General features: G+C 42.8%; 1 protein-coding gene across 1 annotated transcript in view; it reads left to right on the top strand.

Moving 5' to 3' along the window:
- Window positions 1-24,011, top strand: part of LOC146785222 (autoimmune regulator-like) — a 119,981-nt gene that overhangs the window by 33,857 nt on the left and 62,113 nt on the right. Inside the window, exon 2 of the mRNA XM_085633009.1 lies at window positions 609-762. Within this exon, the coding sequence (XP_085489135.1) occupies window positions 609-762 (154 nt within the window). The remainder of the gene's footprint in view (window positions 1-608; window positions 763-24,011) is intronic.

Below are 24,011 nucleotides of genomic sequence, written 5' to 3'. Positions count from 1 at the left end.
TGTAACACTGATGGTAGCAGACCCACTCTGAAACATGTTCCAGAACAACTGAGAGGAACCTGCTGTGTTGCAGGCTGTAGGTGAATGGTTACAGGGTGCCAGTGGAGCAATCCGGATAGTAGTACACTGTCTAAAAGCTCTACAGGTGAAAAGATATGGATACTGTATATGTGGTACATGATGTGGGAGTGCCACTTGTGAAGTGAATGGTGGATACATCATCTCTGTATGTGGGAGATTGTGAAGGGTATTGGTTGCAGTGTAAGAAGGTGAAGTAAAAATGTTCCCTATTGGTGTCCGAGATTAGTGTATGGTGGTTGTGAGGTGATGAATGAGTTCTGCCTGTAGGAGCTGGGCATTAGGACATGTTCTTGGTGGGCAATGTAGAAGTGCTAACTGGTCAATATTTTATTGTGTCGATTAGATATATACCAGCATTGGATGTATATGGAAAACATGGCCATGCTCTACGAAAATTTGTTCCAATTATTCTGACAGTAGAGATTTCAAGTTTTGAATGTAGGTGATAGTGAAATAAGTGGCAATAGGCAGTAGCGAACTGCAATATTTGTTCCCCCTTTTCTTTTCAATTGCTTCTGTCCATTCAGGATGTCTGGCTCTGAGAGGCCTCAAAATGATGACACAAACCTACGACATCTACTGAAGCTTTACCGTACAGAGATCTCCATGGCTGTGGATGAAACCTTTCCACTGCTTTATGGACTCGCTGACCATGACATTGTTACGGATGACATTTTTGAAGTGAGTAATTAGAGAGCTATTTCTAGAATTGTTGCTAATTCTTTGGCTTCCCTCACTGTCACTCTGTCTACTGTGCAACTTATCTTCTGTGTTTTAAATCTTCGTCGAGGTATGACTTGAAATAACAGGATGAAGTGACCAAGATGGCGGGAATGGTACCTTCATTCTTGGCACAGCATTGCTCTGGGTTTATATAAATAGTGAAAAGAAGAGGGAAGCAAGGTAGCTTTTGTATTACCTAAATGAAGGGAGTAGGAGATTATCATCTGGGGGTAATTGAGGAATTTTTAGACACACTTTTTTAAATGCACTCTTGTGTTACCTCTGGGATCTCAGAAGCTTCCTGTGGCAGTGTACAAGTACAACAAAGATAGGAGAGGAGTGAACTGGGACCCAGTAACAGTTTAATGGAGCCGGAGTCAAATATTATACACACACACACACACAAACATACGCACACGCACGCACACACCCACCCACCCAATCAATCATATTTCTAATGATAAATCAATCAATCAATCAATCGGGTGCTTTGTAAAGCGGGACTACTCACCCAAAAGGGTCTCAAGACACTGGGGGGGGGGGGGGGGGGACTGCTGGTTCATTGAAGGCGCTGTGGTTCAGTCGAAGAGCCAAGTCCTTCCTCAAATTAGGCAGAGATGGCGATTGCCTGAGTTGGAGAGGTAGGGTTTTCCAGGTCTTTGTTGCGAGGTAGGAGAAGGATCTTTCTCTGGCTGTGGTTTTGCGGATATGTGGGACGGTGGCCAGGGCCAGTTGGGCAGAGTGGAGGTCTCTGGTGGGTGTGTGGAATGCGAGGCAGTGGTTGAGGTATGCAGGTCCAGCTTCGTGTTTGGCTTTGTAGGCATGTGTGAGGAGCTTGAAGATGATTCTTCTGTTGACTGTAAACCAATGTAAGTCTTTCAGGTGGCTGGTGATGTGACTGCAGCGGGGGATGTTGAGGATGAGTCTGGCGGAGGCGTTCTGGATGTTCTGCAGTTTCTTGATGAGTTTCTAGGTGATGTCGGCATGGAGTGCATTGCCGTAGTCGATTCTGCTGCCGGCAAGTGTGTGGGTGACTGTCTTTCTGGACTCTGTGGAGATCCACTTGAAGTTCTTTCAGAGCTGGCGTAGTGTGTGGAAGCAGGATGATGAGATTGCATTGATCTGGCAGTTCATGGTGAGCGAGGAGTCCAGGATGATGCCGAGGTTTTGTGCATGGTCTGTGGGTGTGGAGGGGGGTTCCAAGTGCTGCAAGCCTCCCGGAGTCATCCCAGGCAGAGGGGGTGGAGCCCATGATGAGTACTTTGGTCTTCTCCAAGATGAGCTTAAGGCAGCTGTTCTCCATCCAGGAGGTGATAGCCTTCATTTAGTTGTGGAAGCTGTTCTTGGCGACTGTGGGTTCGTTGGTGAGGGAGAGACTCAGCTGGGTGTCATCAGCATAGGAGATGATATTGAGTCCGTGGTTCCTGGCCGAACACAGATAGTCAGACTACCTCCCTTCCACTTGCAACTCACAGAGATCTGCTGCGGAGGGCTTCAGGGGTCATCCGTGAGCCCCAATCTTTTCAACATCTACATGGGCCCACTCACAGCTATTGGTGAGGAAGGAGTAGATCCAATCCAGGGCTTTGTAGTGGATGCCGGCATCGTGAAGTCTAGTGCATAGTGTGCATAGGTTGCGGTGATAGACGATGTTGAAGGTGGCTGAGAAGTCCAGGAGGATGAGGGCTGCAGTTTTGCCTCTGTTGAGGAGGGCGCAGACGCTGTCTGTGGCAGCGAGGAGGGCTGACTCGGTAGCGTGGTCGGCAGAGGGCTTTTTCAGCAGCGGGCAGATCTCTGTGTGTTTCCAGCCTTCTTGGAAGTTGGCGGAGTTGATGGAGCAGTTGATGGTGCAGCAGAGTTCGGGGGCGATTGTGGTGCCAGCTCTGTTGAAGATGTGATGCGGGCAGGGGTCTGAGGGTGCCCCGGAGTGGATGTTCTTCATGATCTTGAGGGTGTCGTCCTTGTTGAGGCGAGTCCAACTGAGTATGGTCCGTTGGGGGCTGGTGTCATCGGGTGCAGTCGTTGCGGGTGGGAGGGTCTTGGGTTTCAGGGCTGTTGTATATCTCCATGATCTTGCAGTGGAAGTAGGTGCCGAGGTTGTTGCAGAGGTCTTGGAAGGGGAGGGGTGATGATGTCTGTTGTCTCTGTGCTGGGTCTGGTGAATTCTTTGATCATGGTGAAAAGTTATTTACTATTGTGTGGATTGGCGTGATCCTTTCTTGTAGGGCTGCTCTCTTCGTATTTCTGATGAGGTGGTATTTTGTTGTCATAGCGGACTTGAAGGCTGAGTGGTCTTGCTGCTCCTCCATCTCTTCATGAGCCGTCTACAGGTGCATCTGGACTCATGAAGGGTGGGAAAAAAACAGCTAGCTTTCTTGGAGTGTTGTTAGCTTGGGGCTTTCTTCAGGGGTGCCAGTGTGTCGGTGCAGACGAAGACACACCGGTGGAGGTTGCGCACTGAGGTATTGGCGTCTGTGGATGCCGGTGGAGGGGTTTTGTCAAGTGAGGTGGTGAGCTGTTGTTTGGTGACCTTTTCAAGCTTCTGAGAGGGTAGTGGTGGGCACGGCGGTGTACGAGGGTTTGATGAAGATGAAGTGGCTATTTCATAAATATATCCTTGTCACCGGCTCAGTGTTTGGTAAATTGGGTGGAGCTGCCTGTGTTGCTACTCTGTCATCCTGCTTATTTCTTTGGGGTGCTATTTTCCGGAGCTCTCCTTGACATGTGAGTCATGGGAATGCCCTATTACTTACCGGTAATCCTCATTACTCCTTGTCAGGTTGTCCTCGTACCATTCATAATCCAAGTGAGATAACCCTATCAAACCAACTGCGGCGTTTAGATCGTGCAGGTGAAGGAGAGGAAGAGATTCTAAAGAGGAAGACGAGGAGAGTTCTACATGCTTGCTCTTCCTGGAATGCTTCCCCATGTCTCCCTGAACACCAAGACGCCACCGGGCGCCAACAGCACTAGAAAGTCCCAGGCAGTCATCCTACTAGGTGCTAACCAGACCTGACCCTGCACAATTTCTGATTATTCAGATAAGTTCAGGAGCAAGAGGGAAGTATGGCCATAGGAGTCCAAAGCAATCTGAACAGGGACACACCAGTCACTATTCCCCTCACAGATGCGGCCAAAACAACAACAAGACCAGTCCGGGCTGACCCCCAATCGAGGACAGGTGAGAACCAGGCAGCTGCCAAGAGCGGGCCACTGAAGCATAGATCCAGCCCAACCCACCAGATCCACAGAGCAAGCCGGAAGTCAGGCAACAAGACCCCAAAGGGAATTCCTCCCGGGAACCACCTCGCAGAAGCGCAGAGACGCCATGCCTCCCGATGTGCCCGACAACCCATGAAGCGTGGCCCGGACACCTCCAGTGACAACCGGAACTGACTCTAGGTCAAACAGAACGTGGCCGCTAGGCTGCGCCTGGGAATCGCTAAGAAGAGCAGCGTGCGTGAACATCTCCGCGTACTCCACTGGCTTCCCCTGGCGGATCGGGTCAAATTTAAATCCCTAGTCATTGCCCATCGAGCCCTCTACGGTTGTGGACCCGCCTATTTACAGAAGCGGTTCTCCTTTTATGTCCCATTGAGACAAATGCGTTCTTCTGCTCTCCTTCTAGCTAGGGTGCCCCACTTCATCCGACACAAGCTGGGCGGCTGCTCCTTGGCTGTTAAGGCTACCCAGGCTTGGAATGCCCTTCCGTTTCCAATGCGCAATACTCAAGACCCGTTCGCCTTCAAGACACTTTTAAAAACTCACCTGTTCCTGTAAATGATGGTGGTGTAGTTCAGCGACTCCTCTTGGATCTGCGCAAGGACACTCTTCGGAGTAGCTGTTGCGCGTTATAAGAGTACTTAACATAACATAACATGGAGGAGGAAATCCACGCCCCCCCCCAAGCCTGGGAGGGAAGGAGACATGAAACACCAGCAAAGTCCCCACTGCCCGGCAGCAGAAATTAAAGTAAACCAGGAGCTTCCTGGCTCCTACCTCATCCCATTCTATCAGTAGACAGAAAAAAAGAACAGATGGAATGCTGGGATAGGTACTTTTATGTGCTACCAATGGGAGAGGGTGGGGTAGGGACAGCAATCCTTTATTCTTTTTTTCTATTGGTGAGATAGGATTGTCTCACTTTGGTTATGAAAGGGACGAGGACAGGAAGGAGCTGAGGGTAATGGTTACCCATTTCTGGTACGGCTTGCTCCTCGAATCGCAGGACGACAGATGAGGCACTATGGAGCACAGCAAACGTCTTTCGCTCTTGCCAGCGCTATGATTTAGGACCAATACTCTTTTTAGAATCATAACCAGAACCTCGAAGTTCTGGCTCTGGATGAATTGAGTTTAACATTACAACTTGGGACAATAGTGCTCCCTGCTGTACTTTATGCTCTTTGACTCCAATATTATCGGAGGAGATATACCCAGGACAGGGAACAGAAGAAAGTTTTCAACGTATTTAGTACCAGTGTTCATGACAAATGAAAGGAATTGAGGTCACGTGCAGTGAACATGTGAAATAAATAACGGCGGCCTGGTCTGGCATGTGCATTTTTAAGCTTCTTAATTCGCGCTTCAAGAGAGGTATGAAAGTGTTATGTATGACAGGTGCTGTTGTACGCTTCCACTTTGCTCATGTTTTTGCTGCAATTTTTACTTGGTGCGTGCTGCTAAATGATTCCTGTCTTTACAGATTCCACAAAGCGGCCACCAATTAACTGTGATTGCTTGTGTGCACGCCACTTCAATGACTCAGACAAAGAATCATACATTTCACAGTGGTTTAGTCTAAATTTCTGTTAAATGAGATTTTTATTTTTTAAGGGATCTTTATTTCCTGAGGTAAACACAAACACTTCGAATGAAACTGTGACAGGCAAGCAGGCTACACAAATTAAGATGCTGCTTAGCATGCTATTGGACTCATATATATATGGAGAGCGACACAAAAACAAGTAAACTTGTCAATATCATTGAAACTGGTCATAATTTTTATATATGAATTTAAAACTGCCGAAGTGTGCATTTTCAGAAACACGTCAGCATTGTCTGAGATCTAGAGATAAATTCGGTCTGAATTACACCGCTCTTATGTGTAATTACAACTAAAAGGCCAGGGATTGAATGGACTTGCAAATTGCACTTTACCGTTACCTATGGGTGATCATTCTAAAGGGGCAGGCATGAGAAAGGCAGGATGCGTGACACCTTGCTTTACAAACACGTGATTTCTTCAATGAATGGGAGCTGGCACACCACTCTTTTCTAAACCTTGATACTGACTTACTCTGCACAGGAACCAACAATTAAGAGAACATGAAGCCTTCATATACCTAGCACAGATATCCATCCTTCAGCCTCTCATTACTTCATCCATCTGTCCATGTGATACTGGTGCAGATTGGGGTGTACAAATTCTCCCTACTTCCACAGATAGAGTAAATTCACAGATACACGCACATACACTCATCATGCACTTGGGCCCATTTCACTAACATATACTCAATTACTCTATCAACGCTGAACCTGTGGAGAGAAAACCTTCTAAACACCCTATATCTACACTGAGGCCAATAGGCTCAGTTTGATGTCATCCTGAGTCATGATCTAAACAATAATCTAAACATCAATAATCAAATAGAGTACTCAATAATTGACAAGAAATAATCACCAACACTGTATTTTAAAATTATAATGCTTTATCTAAATTAGTCAAAGGAAATCAATCAAAGTAAATCATTATTCTCATAATTACCTATTCTAGCTAAATGTCAAAATGGGTCAGGACAGGTCTCTCAGTAGAAGTCTCCCGAGTCGCCGTCCTCACAGCATCGATCCTCACCAACGCAGGTTTGGGAAGAAGTGGCATAAGACCCTCTCTAGGCTAACAATATTTATAATAAATTTAACAAAAGAAGGCAACATGAAATGTTTTAAACGTCCGCTGAACCGCTGAGCAGAGCGAGAAGGAAAGGATGTAGCATCGCTACATTTGGAAAATCTCCGCTCAGAAAAATCACAAAAATAAAAAGACGGAAGAAGATAACTCAAATTTGCAAATGTTTCTTTTTGAAATGTTCTTCCTTAGAATCATCACGAAGCCACCGCTATAATCACAAAGTTCATTGTGGCTCCTTTGTCCTCCAAGGACACTTGGACGTTCGCCCAGAGCTGCTGTCCTCACGGAAAATTTTAAACCAGGCGAAGACTGTGGTCAGATGACTCTCGACCATGTTCAGCAAGGCCTTCTCATCACAAATCGACTACCCAAATGCAGGCTTTAAACGGCAGCCATTTTTCACTAGGACAAAACGTACCATCTTAATTGAAAGAGACAAAAACAACGTTACCACAGCATAGTGATTAAACAGTGTTAACCCCACTAATACCCTTATGTGTATGTAATTATCTAGCCTTTGCAACACAAGAAAAGCATTAGTACACGACATTTTAAAAGCGTTTTTGTGCTTCAAAATAAACAGCACTCAGCAACATTTATTTAATTAAACCCGCACATTATTATTTGAGCAACATTAATGCATCCCCACGTATAGTTTTCTCATTAGTACGTATTGATTAATCAAAACATTTACACAAAACAAATAATTAGTAGTTATAAATTAATAATTTTAATTTATTTCGACAATAGACAAACCAGAGCTTAAAAACCCAATAGATTTTCAACAGAAAACTCTGCTCCAGCAATCCCCCCTTTGGTGATTTTATCACCAAATAACAACCCAAAAAAAAATTAGTAAAAATTTAGTCCCATTTTATGAGAAATTGGAAATGTCTTTTTCTCCTTACACAACACTACACACCAGACTCCCTTTCATCATCCCTCTTTGTTTCCAAATAAACACTCTCCCTCAATTCTTCTAATTCTATTTCTTGTGGTTCTCTTTTTCTTTTATTTCTCCTTTCAATATTTCTTTTAAATAATTTCTTTTTCCCTCCCCTGTTTTTACAACACAAACACACCAATCTTAGTATCAATAAAGCAACAATTATACAAGTCAAAGGAAACAATATCTTACCTATAATAGTACTACCTATTTTTGCAATAAAATTCTTAACAACAACTATTTTATCAGCTAATCTAGTCCAAATACTCTCAGCTTCCAGTGGTACTAATTCTTCATGCAAATCAGTAATATTTTTGATATAGACCTTCAGGTCTTTGCTTTCCCCTGGAATGTAAGTGCAACAATGTTGAACTTTCAGCATTCCACAGACCCCACCCTCCTTGGCTAATAGAATATCAAGGGCAAGTCAATTTTGCATAGACATGGCACGTAAGAAACCCTCCAGCGGTATTTGTCGATAAGCGATCCACCACTGTTGACAGTTTCCGAATCCCATAAGCATTCAAAGAAATTCCCACTGCTGGAATTAAAGCTCAAAAATGTCACCCACTATTTCAGACCAAGTTTCCCTCTTGAAGCGCATTAGTAAATTAATATGTTCTACATCTTCTATTCTATCTATATGAAAGATCTTTGGAAAGACCAGGCCCACATAACACGTGCCATACCAATGGTCAGGCAACTTGTAATAAGCCTTGTTCCCACAAACATAATACACTCCTGGGAAAACTGGATCTTCTCCTCCCTTAAAACCCCATCCTGTCGCAATGAAGTATGTATCATGACACTCACTAGTCCCAACAAAATATGTATCATATTGGGATTTCCTTCTTATAATGCACAGCTTACCCTTCTGTGGTGCATCTAGAGCTAAAGTTGGACTAACTCCATTTCTCAATTCTTTTCCCATCTCAATGTCCCAAATTGTCTCACTCACTTTGTATTTCCCTGCCTTTTCATGCATGCTCATTCTCCTTTCCTCTACCATATTTAGAAAAGCCTTCTCCTCTTCTTTCAAACTGCAAGTTAAATTATTCTTAAAAATGTAATCTAATGTTAATTCTTCTTTCTCAATAAAAATCTCACCAAAAATGTTAGCTTCTTTAGCTGGATTCAGCTTTTTGTTCATAGGCAACTGCCCAAAAATATTATCTTTGTTAGACATCATATAATCTATTTTCCCTAACAAATAAAAAACACTACTCAACACACTACATGAAATTCCATACGTAGCTGGTAAATGGTGATAAGTAACACCCTCTGAAACGGATGCAGGTAATTGCATACAAACGTAACAATCTCTCACTTCCATTGTCTTCACATATTCATATAACAATTTTGAAAAAACATTGCTAGAAAAATCATTAATTGACCTATCTTTATGTATGTAAGTATTACTAATTCTAGTTGGAACTACTTTTTGTGAACTTTTCCCTATATTAGACACATTCTCTGTATGCATTTCAAATGTACCTATTGTAACTCTAAAAGTAACTAATAAAGCTAAAACACCCCATAGTAGCATTAATAATCCAGTACAGCAGCAGCACATTCTACACCATCTTTTCAAGAAGGCACATCTACTTTGGTTATTCTCTATGTTAGCCATTTTACTACTTTGACCTTGTCTTTTGACTTAGCCTCTACGACTCCACTACTTAAGTTTCTAAAAAAAAATTTTTTTTTTACTTCAAACAATCAATTTTCAGTTTTTTCTTTTCACTTTCTCCAAATGATTTCTTCTGTTCACTCAATCCAAGTGAATTATTCTATTCACTCAATTTGGATACTTGTCATTCTTCACTTCAACTTCTTCAACATCAAATTGTATTAGATCTCCAACATCATCCTCAGTATCCGACTTTTCTCCAATGTCAGTCAAGATTACTTTCAGGATTTCACCTGTATCTTCCTCAACCACTTCTCGTATGGCCTCCTCTGGATTTCCCTGACTTTCTGCCTCTTCACCTTCAGACAGTGCCACGTACGTCCATTCCGGCGACCTATACTTCTGGTTAGGTTTTCTTATTCTTTTGATCTCCTCTGGTTCTTTTGACTCTTTTCGCTTTTCACCTTTTGCTGAATTCTGACTCGACACCTCATTCACTTGTTCAGCTTTCGAGGTATTTGCTCTTATCAGTCTGTATCTCAGCTTCTTTATTCTGTTGTTAGGCCAAAGATCTCCTCTTATAACCTTTTTCGGCCTTATTTCTTTATTATTTCTTTCTCCAATCCAAGTTCTCTTTCTCAGAACTCGACCCTCTGATTTCTCATTCTCACTTTCATCCGATTCTGTTTCAAATGCCTCTTGTTCTTCAGCAGTTTTCTTTCGCTCCACAGTCTTTATCACCACTGTTTGAGACTTCCCTATTTCTGTCCCTCCTCGGGTCTCCGACACGCAATCTTCTTGCTGTCTACTTGTCCCTTCACCTAGCTTGTCAAGAATGTTCCCTACACCTCCTCGGGGATCTTCCGCAATCTGTCCCTCTCTATCTTCTTCTGACCCTGCTTCTTCAGGTATAATCTCAAGTAGTTCTTCAATCTCCTCTTCTGATTCAGGAGTAGTCTCTGTGGAATTGCTCTTTTCTCTTCTTTTCCCTCCACTGCTTTTTGGAACTTCAGGCTCTCTTACAGAATCTGATCTCCCTTCTGAGACCCTCAATGGTTCTCTTGAAGTCTTTTCTGCTTCTTTTCCTGAACTTTGATTCTTTCTCACTGGTTCTGTGTCTTCATCATCACTGGAATCTGACTCTTCAAAATACTCCTTGCCAGTCCCATCCTTTGGGTTTGGAATTCTCAGAGTATGACTCGCATGTACCCAGTTTTTCACACCAGCACACTTCACTGCAGTTGTCGTAGTCAGAATGACTTGTCTCGGTCTTCCCCACCTTGGAACCAAGCAATTTCTTCTTCTGTGTACTTTGATTCTCACCCAGTCCCCTGGACTTAGATCATGAGCTTGCTTCTTCTCAAGTGTAGTAGCGTCTTCTCCAACCTGGTGAAACACAGAATGAACTGCGTCAGACAGGCCTTTACAGTAATCCAGAATCATGTCATCAGTTATTGTCATCAACTTATTGACAGGTACAAATGCATGACGCATTGCACGTCCCATCAAAATTTCATGTGGACTCAAACCAGTAGTTCTATCTGGAGTAGATCTAATAGTCATTAGCACTAGAGGCAAGACATCAGGCCATTTCATTCCAGTGGCTAAACACATCTTACCAATTCTGTTCTTGATCGTGCCATTCATCTGCTCAACTACGCCAGAAGCCTCTGGCCTGTATGCACAATGTAGCTTCTGCTGTATGCCCAATGCTTCACAAATCAAACTCATGAGCTCATTATAGAAGTGTCCACCTCTATCAGACTCAATCGTTACTGGAAACCCGTACCTAGGAATCAGCTCTCTTAACAGTAACTTCGCCACTGTTATTCCATCATTTCTCCTAGTCGGATAGGCCTCCACCCATCTTGAGAACAAGCAGACTACCACTAGAACATACCTCAATCTGTTCACTTGGGGCATTTCAATGAAATCAATCTGCATTCTCGTGAAAGGACCACCTTCTCTGCCTATCGTTCCCAGACTCACCACTGTCTTTTTCCCAGTGTTAAATTGCTGGCAAATCAAACATCTTTGACAGATGCTCTCTGCAATCGTCCTGAACTTTGCATTGTACCAAGTCTGTTTAAAAGACCTGATCATCGCATCCCTTCCCAAATGTCCCTGGCCATGATACATCCTTGCCATTGTCGATAACATAGAGTTAGGCATGACTGGTCTGCCATCTCTATAGACCCAAACATGATCTGTTTCCCTTGGGGCACAACCTGCCTTGATCCAGTCTTTCTTTTCTTCCTTTCCTGCCTCATCCTGCAACTGTTTCACTTCATCCCACGTTTCTAGGACATTAGTAAACATCACAGAACAAAAAGACATTTCCCCTTCTCGTTCCCTATTAATCAAGTGATTATTCTTAGCACAATACTGTGCAATGTCGTTGGCAAATCTGTTTCCAACTGTCACAAAATCATCTCCTTGTCCATGAGCAGCACATTTCACAACTGCTAACTCTTTAGGCAGCTGTATCGCCTCAAGTAATTTCCCAATCACTTCAGCATTCTTTATTGGAGTCCCACTCGACGTCAAGAAACCTCTCTGCAGCCAAAGCTGGCCAAAATCATGCACAACTCCAAATCCATACTGACTATCAGTCATTACAGTCACTCTCAGATCTTTCCAAATTTCACAAGCTTTCGTCAATGCCACCAATTCAGCAACTTGTGCAGATTTCACTCCTTTCAATGATGATGCTTCCATTACTTCTGAAACCTTGCACACTGCATATGCTGCACACAGCACACCCTCATCATTCCTCAGACATGATCCATCCACAAACAGCACATGATCACTCTCAAGCAAGGGAAGATCCCTTATGTCTGGTCTCGGTTTTGTACAGTAATCCAACACATCCAAACAATTGTGATCATCTTCTGTCTTCACACCCACATTTTCAATATCCGGCAACAATGTCGCTGGATTCACATTCACACATCTTTCAAGAGTCACATTTGATGCTCCTAGAATGACTTTCTCATATTTAGTCAGCCGACTATGTGACATGTACTGAGTTCTGCTTCTTGTCAAAAGAATTGCCACATTATGAGGTACGAATACCTTACAGGATATCCCATTATGATTCCCTCACTCTGTTCCAGGCTTCTACATGTTGCAGCCACAGATTTCAGACAACCTGGTAAACCCACAGCTACAGGGTCAAGTGTCGATGAGAAGTACGCAATAGGCCTTCTCAGTAATCCATGCTTCTGGATTAACACTGAAAGTGCACATCCATTTCTCTCACTGCAGTACAACTCAAACTCTTTTTCATAGTCTGGCATACCCAAAGCAGGGGCTTCACACATTCTGCTTTTTAACTCCTCAAATGCTGCCATCTGTTCTCCATCTATTTCCAATGGGTCTGTCATCTCACGTTTTGTCAGCTTAATCAATGGCTGTGCTATCAGAGAGAAATTAATTATCCACTGACGACAATAACCCACCATCCCCAGGAACATTCTCACTTCCCTCTGGGTCTTTGGGGCCTTCATTTCCCTGATGATTTTGATCCTGTCATCAGTCACCTTTCTCAGACCTTTTTCAATATTGTGTCCAAGATAATGCACCTCTTTCTTGCAAAATTGCAATTTGGCTGGAGATACCTTTAACCCTCCGTCTGCCAGATGATTCAGTAAAGCTATGGTATCTACTTCACAAGCTTCACGTGTCTTAGATGCCACAAGCAAGTCATCAATATACTGCACTAGTACTGAGTTTTCAGGCATAATCAAACTCTCCAATGACTTTTTCAATAACTGATTGAATATCGAAGGACTCTCTGTATACCCCTGTGGGATTCGACACCATGCTAAAATACGCTGGCCAAACCTAAATGCAAAAATCGGCTGGCTGTCATGATGCAATGGAATTGAAAAGAAAGCATGACACAAATCAATCACTGTGTACCACTCAGCATCATGTGGAATCTGATACAAAATCACTGACGGATTTGGCACAATTGGACAACATGCCACCACAATTTTGTTAACTTTTCTCAAATCTTGTACAATCCTGAACTTCCCATTAGGCTTCTTTAGCCCCATTATCGGTGAGTTACACGGACTACTCAGTATTTCTCTCAAAACTCCTTGCTGAATCATTTTCTCAATAATAGGAGTTATTCCTTCAATTATTTCTGGTGTCATTTTGTACTGAGGAATGTTAGGATAAGTAATTCCCTCTTTCACTGAAATTTTCACAGGATCTACATTATTCATCAATCCCACATCCTCTCCAGTAAAATCCCAAACTGTCCTTTTCACTGTGTCTCTCAGCTCTTGAGGCAAATCCTCCGGATCAAACACAGCATATGCACCAATTAACTCACTCTCTCTATTTTCTAGAGTCATTCGGTACAAAACATCCTCATCTGGTGTTTCAAAAGCTATTCCATCCGGTGTACAAAAAATTGTACAGTTCATCTTACAAAGCAGATCCCTGCCTAACAAGTTCACTGGACTAGTGTCACAGACAATAAATCTGTGCATGTCTGAAAATTTCCCTATTTGTACTCTTACTGGTTCAGTAAGACGTGTCTTGATTTGTGTATTGGCTACACCAACTACTTGGATTGCTTCATCCGAGAGAGGAAGATTTCTAATATCTGCTGACCTGACAGTTGATCTTGTCGCACCTGTGTCTACTAAAAAAGTAAAACCTTCTTCATTTATTTTCCCATCTACAAATGGTCCTGCCTGGTCTATTTCTAGAGTTGCACCAAGTATGCACTCTTCCTCCTCTCCTCGGCACCGTCAATAATCACCCTCAGACTCACTCCCTTCATTCTTTAACAAGTACTGCTGTACCTGGTTAGAACGCCTTTGTTTGTTTACCTGCTCATCATTGTAGAATCCTGAATCCTGATTGTACTTTTGTGACCCTCTATTCTGCGGCAAGGGCGGTTTTGGCTCTTGACTCTGCTGTCTCACAACCTTCTGTTGTTGCTGCTGTTGATTATTCCCCTCGTTCTGCACCTGTTGATTTAATTGTTTACCCTCATTATTCGCTAATGGTGGATTGGTACACTCAGATCTCCAATGTCCCAGTTGGCCACAGTTGTGACAAGGGAATTTCTTTTTTGCTTCCTCTAGATTCCCCTTTCCTTTCCCTGCATACCTGGGCCTATTCCCTGCATTATTTCCTGCATTATTCGCCTGTTCCACCAACTGTGCTTCTTGTCTTTCCGCAACTTTCACTTGTGCCCACATTGCTTTTTCTTTCAGTTTTCTCTGTTTTGCTTCAATTTCATCACTGAAGTATTTTGCATGTCTCAGAATCTCATCTATTTTCTTACTCTGCCAGTCCACTGTATGCTCACGAATTCTCTCACTAATCTCAGGTCTCAGGCCATATACAAATCTGTATACAAAATGACTCAAATCTTTGTCACCCAGGTGCTCATCCCCACTGAATTGTTTAAAAGCCAGTATCAGCCTCTCATAAAAAGCATGAACTGATTCTTTTGCTTCCTGATGTGTTCGATCTATTTTAACCCAGTCTGTCTCTTTTGGAGGTACTTTACTTTTCAGGTATACAATCACCTGATCATACTTCCTCATTACCTCTGGATCTGGTGCTCCTGTTCTCTGGTCTCTTGGATATTCCTCAGTAGGCCAACTTACAACTATTTTACACTCAGCCCACAAGTCTGCTGGAACAATTATATCAAACAGACTATTCAGGTCAATCCACAGCACTTTTGACAATTTCACAAACCTGTCTACCTGCCTATACCACTCGACGGGCTTTTCTCTTAGTCTAGGGAAATCATTCGTAAATGATAAAATATCCTGTCTGGTCCATGGAACATGTACATATCCTCCTCCAGGTATTTCTCTCATAGGATAAGCATCCACTGCTTTCTCTTTTTCTCTCACAGGAAATGCTGAATAAGTCCTGTCCCCTGATTCTTCCCTTTTCTTGTACCACCTATCCTTCCACTTCTCAACATCACCCCATTTTCGCAACAACGCAACCATTTCCTTAATCTGTCCTGTTCTACCAGTACCATTCAGATTTTCAATGTCTTTATCCGTGAAATCCATCCTGTAAGACTTCTGCAGAGCTTTCACCTTATCAATGTCAACTCCCTGCTCATTCGCTACTGCTCTTAACCTGTCATGTGTATTTCTTGCTCTCCAGGTGATGTTTTTGCACATAAACAACAGTTCACCATCATGATGATTTTTGAGAATTTCTGTAGGAACTGTCCCTGCAACAAGCTCTTCTAATTCAACGCGTAATCTGGCCACATCAATTGCCTGTGAATCTTTATCCCTCTTTTGAAGAACTTTCATCCATTCATTCAAATCTTCAGCTGTTATTTCAGTAGATTTCCTCACTGGAATCACTTTCTTCTGTGGTTCTAAAATTGGCATCCCTGAACAACTAGCATCATTATCATCCAATCTCGAATTAGACTGTACCTCTAATCCTTCACTACATGTGTCATGTCTGGATTGTCTCAAATCATCATTTTCTGTCCTTTTTCCTGAATCTCCTGAAGGACCAGCCAAACTTGTCAATCTATTCCCAACATAGGGAATCACCAAACTATTTTCACCCGTCCTCTGCTTTTCAAAAACTGGCATACCTGGACCTATTGTTACAGGCACCGTAACAGCTTCCAAATTCTTCGTCAGCTCTCTAATCTTTTCAGTCAGTTCTGATGTAGTTCTGGCTAATTCTCTCGTATTCTCTTCACCACATCGATTCTCTCTCTCCCTGAAAGGATTACCACTTCTTAACTCAGGTGTCACATTTTCTGTCTCAATGATACGCAATGTATCTCTTATCGGAGAAACAACTGGTGTGCTCTCTTCTGGTTCTGGTCTATATGGAGGTGGTCTCTTGTAAATCATGTCATTCAAGACCTCATCCTCATATTCATTAATTCCATATCTTTTCACTTCTGCCTCCGGAACCCTTTCCGCACCCTTCCTTTCTTCTCTCTCGTCAACTGTTCTCATAGGATATAATCCCTCTGACATACTAGCATCTCGCCATCTCTTCATTCGATCATGATGAGTTTCACGATCATGTCTCCTTCCAAACATGTATCTATAGTTTCCTCCAGACCTCTGTTTTTCTCTCTCATGTACTTCCTCTTCCCATTCCACTAAAGCCTCAAACTGTGTCGGCCTTGGTCTTGGGTCAAGACACAACATCTTTTCCCGTAAATTTTTCAACACGGCCAAATTAAATGAACCATGTTCTGGGAATGCTAGGACACCATCTTCCCTAGTATACCTAACCCAATTCTCCAACCATTTACAGGTATGATACCCATATTTCGCAGCCATAAAGGATGCAGGCGTTTTCGATGGAGGTAACAATTCACCTTCTCTCGTTTTAACATCTTTATCCTTGTCAAACCATTTTTTAATCTTTCCGAACAAAGATTTTTTCTTTTTCTCTTCTTGGTAATACATTTTAACTTTTACCAAAACTTTCTAATCCCTTCCGTATTACAACTGAATAGTACGATGTTTTATCCAATAACAGCGCGACTCTCACTAACGCACCAATCCTGGTACGTCTACGTCACCCTGTATTCCTTCCAATCCTTGCGCGGCTCACACCAACGCACCAATCCTAGCGCGAGCACTGTTCTGATCCACTATCCAATCAGAGCGCGGTCTGTTTGACGTCAGCAGTCGCTGCAGTCTCTCCTACTCCTGTCTCCTGTCACTCGTCTACCCCTCCTTTAGAAAACTTCTCAGTAGACTTCGTGTCAGATTCTACAAAATCTATTAGTTACAACATATAAACATCTCCATTGTCTGCTTCGCTAACCACAGAATAGTAAAGAAAATCTATTTCACAAGAATCCCGTCTTTCACTTACTTTTGTTTCAGTACGGAATTTATATTCTCGTTGACACAGTAGCACATCCCTCTACTCTGCCCTTCTATCATGCATTCATTAACTGTTTCCTCTAGGACTGCTCCAAAGAGTCTTACAATCAACTAAATGCTCATACATTCACGCACATTCATACAAGAAAATTGTAGTACATACACACAGAATCCTGCCTTCCCGAGAACAGCGAACAGTCTGCCCTACTACAGAATTATAACATACGTTAACCAAGCAGCTTACCTCTGCCCAGTCCTTCAAACAAGCTCAGAGAGTACCTATTACTTCTCCCGTGATAAGCTTTAACGGTGAACCTTACGGATCCCTGGGACTTAAGACCAGAGTTTCATAGATAACCTTCGCTACCATACACACTCCTTTTATACCAGAAATATATTTCTAATAGTAACATACGACGATGTCACTGATTCCGAACCCAGACAATGTGACGCGCAACTTCAATTGTCACACGTTTCTCCTGCATACATACAGGACCAACAATCCCGTCTTTCCCGAGAGCAGTATATACTTCCCTCTGCTCTACTACGGAACTGCTACTAGCTCCCCAAATTCCAGAAGCACTACATATAACTCAACACGACGACTCCAACATATAGTATTAGTACATATACCAACATCAATCAACAATCAATAATCAAAAGCCAATGTACAAGCAATCTAATCAGATCAAGACAACCATCAAAACCATCAAATTCTGCTACCAGGAAATTGGTGCAGATTGGGGTGTACAAATTCTCCCTACTTCCACAGATAGAGTAAATTCACAGATACACGCACATACACTCATCATGCACTTGGGCCCATTTCACTAACATATACTCAATTACTCTATCAACGCTGAACCTGTGGAGAGAAAACCTTCTAAACACCCTATATCTACACTGAGGCCAATAGGATCAGTTTGATGTCATCCTGAGTCATGATCTAAACAATAATCTAAACATCAATAATCAAATAGAGTACTCAATAATTGACAAGAAATAATCACCAACACTGTATTTTAAAATTATAATGCTTTATCTAAATTAGTCAAAGGAAATCAATCAAAGTAAATCATTATTCTCATAATTACCTATTCTAGCTAAATGTCAAAATGGGTCAGGACAGGTCTCTCAGTAGAAGTCTCCCGAGTCGCCGTCCTCACAGCATCGATCCTCACCAACGCAGGTTTGGGAAGAAGTGGCATAAGACCCTCTCTAGGCTAACAATATTTATAATAAATTTAACAAAAGAAGGCAACATAAAATGTTTTAAACGTCCGCTGAACCGCTGAGCAGAGCGAGAAGGAAAGGATGTAGCATCGCTACATTTGGAAAATCTCCGCTCAGAAAAATCACAAAAATAAAAAGACGGAAGAAGAGGACTCAAATTTGCAAATGTTTCTTTTTGAAATGTTCTTCCTTAGAATCATCACGAAGCCACCGCTATAATCACAAAGTTCATTGTGGCTCCTTTGTCCTCCAAGGACACTTGGACGTTCGCCCAGAGCTGCTGTCCTCACGGAAAATTTTAAACCAGGCGAAGACTGTGGTCAGATGACTCTTGACCATGTTCAGCAAGGCCTTCTCATCACAAATCGACTACCCAAATGCAGGCTTTAAACGGCAGCCATTTTTCACTAGGCCAAAACGTACCATCTTAATTGAAAGAGACAAAAACAACGTTACCACAGCATAGTGATTAAACAGTGTTAACCCCACTAATACCCTTATGTGTATGTAATTATCTAGCCTTTGCAACACAAGAAAAGCATTAGTACACGACATTTTAAAAGCGTTTTTGTGCTTCAAAATAAACAGCACTCAGCAACATTTATTTAATTAAACCCGCACATTATTATTTGAGCAACATTAATGCATCCCCACGTATAGTTTTCTCATTAGTACGTATTGATTAATCAAAACATTTACACAAAACAAATAATTAGTAGTTATAAATTAATAATTTTAATTTCTTTCGACAATAGACAAACCAGAGCTTAAAAACCCAATAGATTTTCAACAGAAAACTCTGCTCCAGCAATACTGCCTGAGTGTTGTATGCAATTGTATTCATGCCTCCGAGTGTTGTCTTTGTAGATGGGCAGCTGTATGTGCAATGTATGTCTGAGTGTTAACGTGTGTTTTTGGTCTAAGTGAGTGGGTACTCCCATATCAGTTGGTTTATTTGCACATGTAATTGAATTGTTGCTGGCTACGTGCACAGGTGCCTGTAAATTTATTGATCTGCACGTGGCATGCCTGTAAATGTATTTTTAATTGCATGTGTCTATATGTGTCTGAATGTGTGTGGCTCAGGGCCAGATGTACGACGTGCAAAATAGCGCCTCACAAATTGCGATTCTTTTGCGTCTCACAATTTGCGAGGCGCTATTTCGCATGTACAACAGTGTGTTTAACACTGTTTGCGATTCCCAATGGAGTCGCAAATTGTGAGGCTCATGAATATTAATGAGCCTCTCACAATTTGAGAGCCCATTGGGAATGACCGGCCCTGCCGGGGATGGTGGCCTGCTGGGCTCAGCAGACCACCATGTCTGGGACTGCTTTTAAGTAAAGCAGTTTTTTTTGCGAATGCAGCTCGTTTTCCTTAAAAGAAAAGGGGATGCCTTTAAAAAAAAACAATGAAACGATTTTGTTTAATTTTTTACGGGCTAGTAGTGGTCCCTGGGACCACTGCCTGCCCTTAAAAAACATTTTCAGAGCCTGTCACAAAGGGAAAGGGGTTCCCTGGGGACCCCTCCCCATTTGCAACTCCATCACCACCCTCTTGAAGAGGGTGGTAATTTGCGAGTGTTTTGTGACCGCAATTGCGGTCGCAAAACATTTGTACATGGGTTACAGAGTCGCTATTTGGAAGGGAACACCCCTTCCAAATAACGAGTCTCTAAACACTTTTTTGCGAGTCGCAATTCATTTGCGACTGGCAAAATTGTGTTAGTACATGGCCATTCGCTAACCCATTTGCGCATGCTAAAAGTGGTCGTACATCTTGCCCATAGTGTGTTGTCAGTGCACGAGTGGTTGTTTGTTTATTGTCTGCGTGTACAGATGGATGCAGCGAGTGACTGGGCCATGGGATCTCCTTTTCCCCCCTGTCACTGGTCGCCCTCGGCTGCGAACTAAGAGGCTTATTTCCAAGCTCCTTGCACCGCCGGTGCGCCACTCTTAATATGGGAAAAAGTGATGCACCAGCGGTGCAAGGAGCTTGCAAATAAGCCCCTAACTGTGCGCCACCTCTTCGTGATGCACAGATCGGTATTACAGAAGGGGCCGTAGAAGTATCTGCGGCTCCTTCTATAATACCATGGTATGCCGGTGTTGCAGAATGTGGGCGCACATGCTCATTGTGCCCCCCAGAACACTTTGGTGCCTATTTACAAGCCCCTTGCGCCACCGGTGCGTCACTGTTAACATGGGAAAAGGTGACGTAGATTGACCAACTATCTATAGGCCAATAGCGGCAGTTATTGTGTATGATTTCAATGCCGCCGGTACTGTATTGCCCCTGCTCATTGATGTTGTTAAACTGCTCCGAGAGAGTTGTGTAATTGATTATACTGTATATACCGTAAGGCGCAACGGTGAGTAGGGAAGGTGGGAGGGGGGGGGCGGGAACGTTAGGCGAGGCAGCAGGCATCATATTATGCTGAGTAAATTGTTGTGTTATTAATGCTGCATATGCTGCTCATATTTGAAAATTAATAAAAATAATAAAAAAGTAAAAAAATGGGAAAAGGTGACGTACCGGCGACTCAAGAGGCTTGTGAATAAGCACATTTGTGCAATGCAGTCCCAGATAAGGAATACCACATATAACTTTACGCAAAAAATATGTTTCCATATCTGGGCATACATGGAGTAAAAGACTGAAATTCATTATCATTTTAACCTACTGTTTTTTTTAAGGACTGAAGGACAACTGGGCAAATCACCAAGGTGCCTGGTGTAGGGTAATGCGGTGATTTGAAGGTGGCAATCACAACTTCAAGCTACAGATTAGCACTTCTGGCTTATTTACAAGCCCCTTGCGCTGCCAGTGTGTCACTTGTAAAGAAATGAAATGAAATTCTGATTTATAGAGCGCTCTACTGCCCAAAGGAGTCTGGGCACTGAGATTCAGAAAAGAGGAGCAAAGAAAATAATAAGAAGAGATATGGAAAACCTGAACAGGGGAACGGCTGAAAAATCAGAGATCAATAAGCCTATTAGTTAAACAGCCTGGTTTTTAGGGCTTTATGAAAAGCTAGCAGATTGGATTCTTTTTTTAGCACTAGTGGCAGAGCATTCCATCGCCTAGCCGTGCCAGCTATGAAACTTCTGCCACCCCATGTAGCTCTTCTGACCTTTAGTATTACAAGATTGGCTGAGGAGGAGGATTGTAGGGATCTTTTAGGTACATACCATTGAAAGCACTGCCTCAGAGATGGTGCACTGTCATTGTGCAGTGCATTAAATGCAATACTTAAGGATTTGAACTCGACCCGTTTTTTGACCAGAAGTCAGTGGAGTGCTGGGAGGACATGAGAAAACGATTGGTACTTAGGAATCGCCAGAGTAGCTGAGCGGCCGCATTTTGGATAATCTGCAGCTTGTGAAGGAATCTTTTCTGAAGACTAACAAATAGTGCACTTAGTAGTCTATTTTAGCAAAAATAAGTTCAGTGATCACTGCTTTCCACATATCCAGGGAGATGAATGGAAACAAAAATCTGACTGTTTTCAACATAAGGAAGCAAGATGAGGTAATGGAGTTCACATGCCCTTCAAATGAAAGTTTATTATCACAATAAACTCCCAGATTTATAACTTTGGTGACCGAGGTGGGAAGCACCCCCAATTCCTTAGGCCATCATTTAGGGACCAGAAAGATAAGATCCTCCAGAATAACAGGACCACTGTTTTATCAGATTTAAGTTTTAGACAATTACTTGCCGACTTGCCACAAGCAATCATGAAAGTGGGAATCAGTCTTGTAATGATTCCTAGTCACCGACACCACAATTTGGGTGTCGTCAGCATATGACACCACTTCAAAGCCAATTTTTTTTCTGTTTAGCCAGGGTGGTGATGTACAAGTTGAAAAGGGTTGGACTCCGGGCAGAGCCTTGAGGGACCCGGCATGTCAAGGAAAAAGGTGAGAACTCATAGCCATTTAGCTGAACAAACTGTTCTCTATCTGAAAGAATAGAATGATGGAGCTTAAGGGCCATGCCCCTAATGCCTAATTAGCGGAGACAGTCAATGAAAAGACTATGGTTCATCGTGTCAAACGCTGCAGAGAGGTCTAACAAAATTAAAGCATTGTTTCCTCCAGCATCAGACGTTTGTCTAATCACTTCTGAGGCAGTGACCAGCGCTAATTCTGTACTATGTTGACTTCTGAAGCCGAATTGGGTGGGATCCAAAAGCGCATTCTTTTGAATAAGGAGTGAGAGCTCAGCATTGCTGTCTTTCTACACTATCTTTGCGGGATAGGGGAGTCGTGAGATGGGACAGTAGATGTTTGGATTACTGCTATTTAAGCAGTTTTTTTTAAAAAGAGGCAGAATAGAGGCCTTCTTCCATTTTTGGGGTATTAGCCCGTGGAAAACGTCTGGGAATTACATCATGTGCTAAGTGAAGAACTTTAGGGGGGCAGGGGTTCAATTGAGAACCAGATTTGATTTGGCTGAATAAAAGCTTGAGCCAGTTCTGTCCAAAAGAGGGACATTATAAGTGACGCACTGGCGGCGCAAGGGGCTTGTACATAAGCTCCTTCATATTTTAGTATTGTATGCAAACCACATACAAGAGGATTGTTGGAGCCTTAGCCTGCAACCATCCACTGATAACATGAGGGGCAATAGGCCGCACTGGTGGAGGCTTCTTTTATTCATTAAGGGCAGAGTTTCCTCATTTACAATTGTTGATTTTCCAAGATTTTTGTATATGCAGAGGAACTTCCCATAAATACTCAAAAAGGACTGGGCAGACATTTTCGACTGGAGAAGAAGGGCTTCCACGGTTTACTGGGCCTGCAGTGTATCAATTGAGGTTGTTTAGCACTGCCCCCTGGTCCCCTAGTTGTTAACACTCCAAACTGAAAAACAAACCCATCCCTTAAGCACTTGACTCTCAAGGTAGCAACAACAGGGCAGTCCAAGGCTCCATCAGGGAGGTGAGATGGGCTATACACTCACAACTCAGTAACACTTGTAATATTACAAAATAAATCATTGTTCGTTCAGTTCAGTGCTTGTACTTTAAAATGGAAAAAACAGGCACACAAAAGTGAATAGTATACATATAGTCACAAATATATACAGTTGGCAAAACTATACACCAACCAATAATCACAATGAACATTTCCACATGAACACAGATTTCTGTTTTATGGCAGGTTGCTAAGGAAACTCTCAGGACGGCCTCAAATCACAAAGGGACTAATACTCCCTGGGCTTTCACAAAAGTTAGATTTTAAATAACCTACCATTTCCTGAAGTTACTAATACCATGCCCTGGGAGACATGAGTTGCAGTTCTTCCATGCAAAGGGAGCTTGTGTCAGTCTGCCTCTGGCGCTGACAGCCCTCTTCCCCTAGAATGTAACAATCACTTTGTGGTACTCTTCCTCTACCAAGGACTCACAACTAGAAATATGCAAATGAAGAATGGTTCCCAGTGTATTATGGATTGCAGTTTATCCTATGTTTTATGGGACCTCTGACCCTGTTTACCAGGCAGGTCGCTCCCCTCACCGCCACGCAGCCCCCTGTGTGACCACTGACCGCTGCTGCATTGTGTCTGCCTGCGTTAGAGTGACTGTGCCCTTCTTCTCTTCTGTA

This window comes from Triturus cristatus, chromosome 11, assembly GCF_964204655.1.
Source record: "Triturus cristatus chromosome 11, aTriCri1.1, whole genome shotgun sequence".
Taxonomy (NCBI): Eukaryota; Metazoa; Chordata; class Amphibia; order Caudata; family Salamandridae; genus Triturus; species Triturus cristatus.
This window is presented reverse-complemented; position numbering and strand designations above follow the sequence as displayed.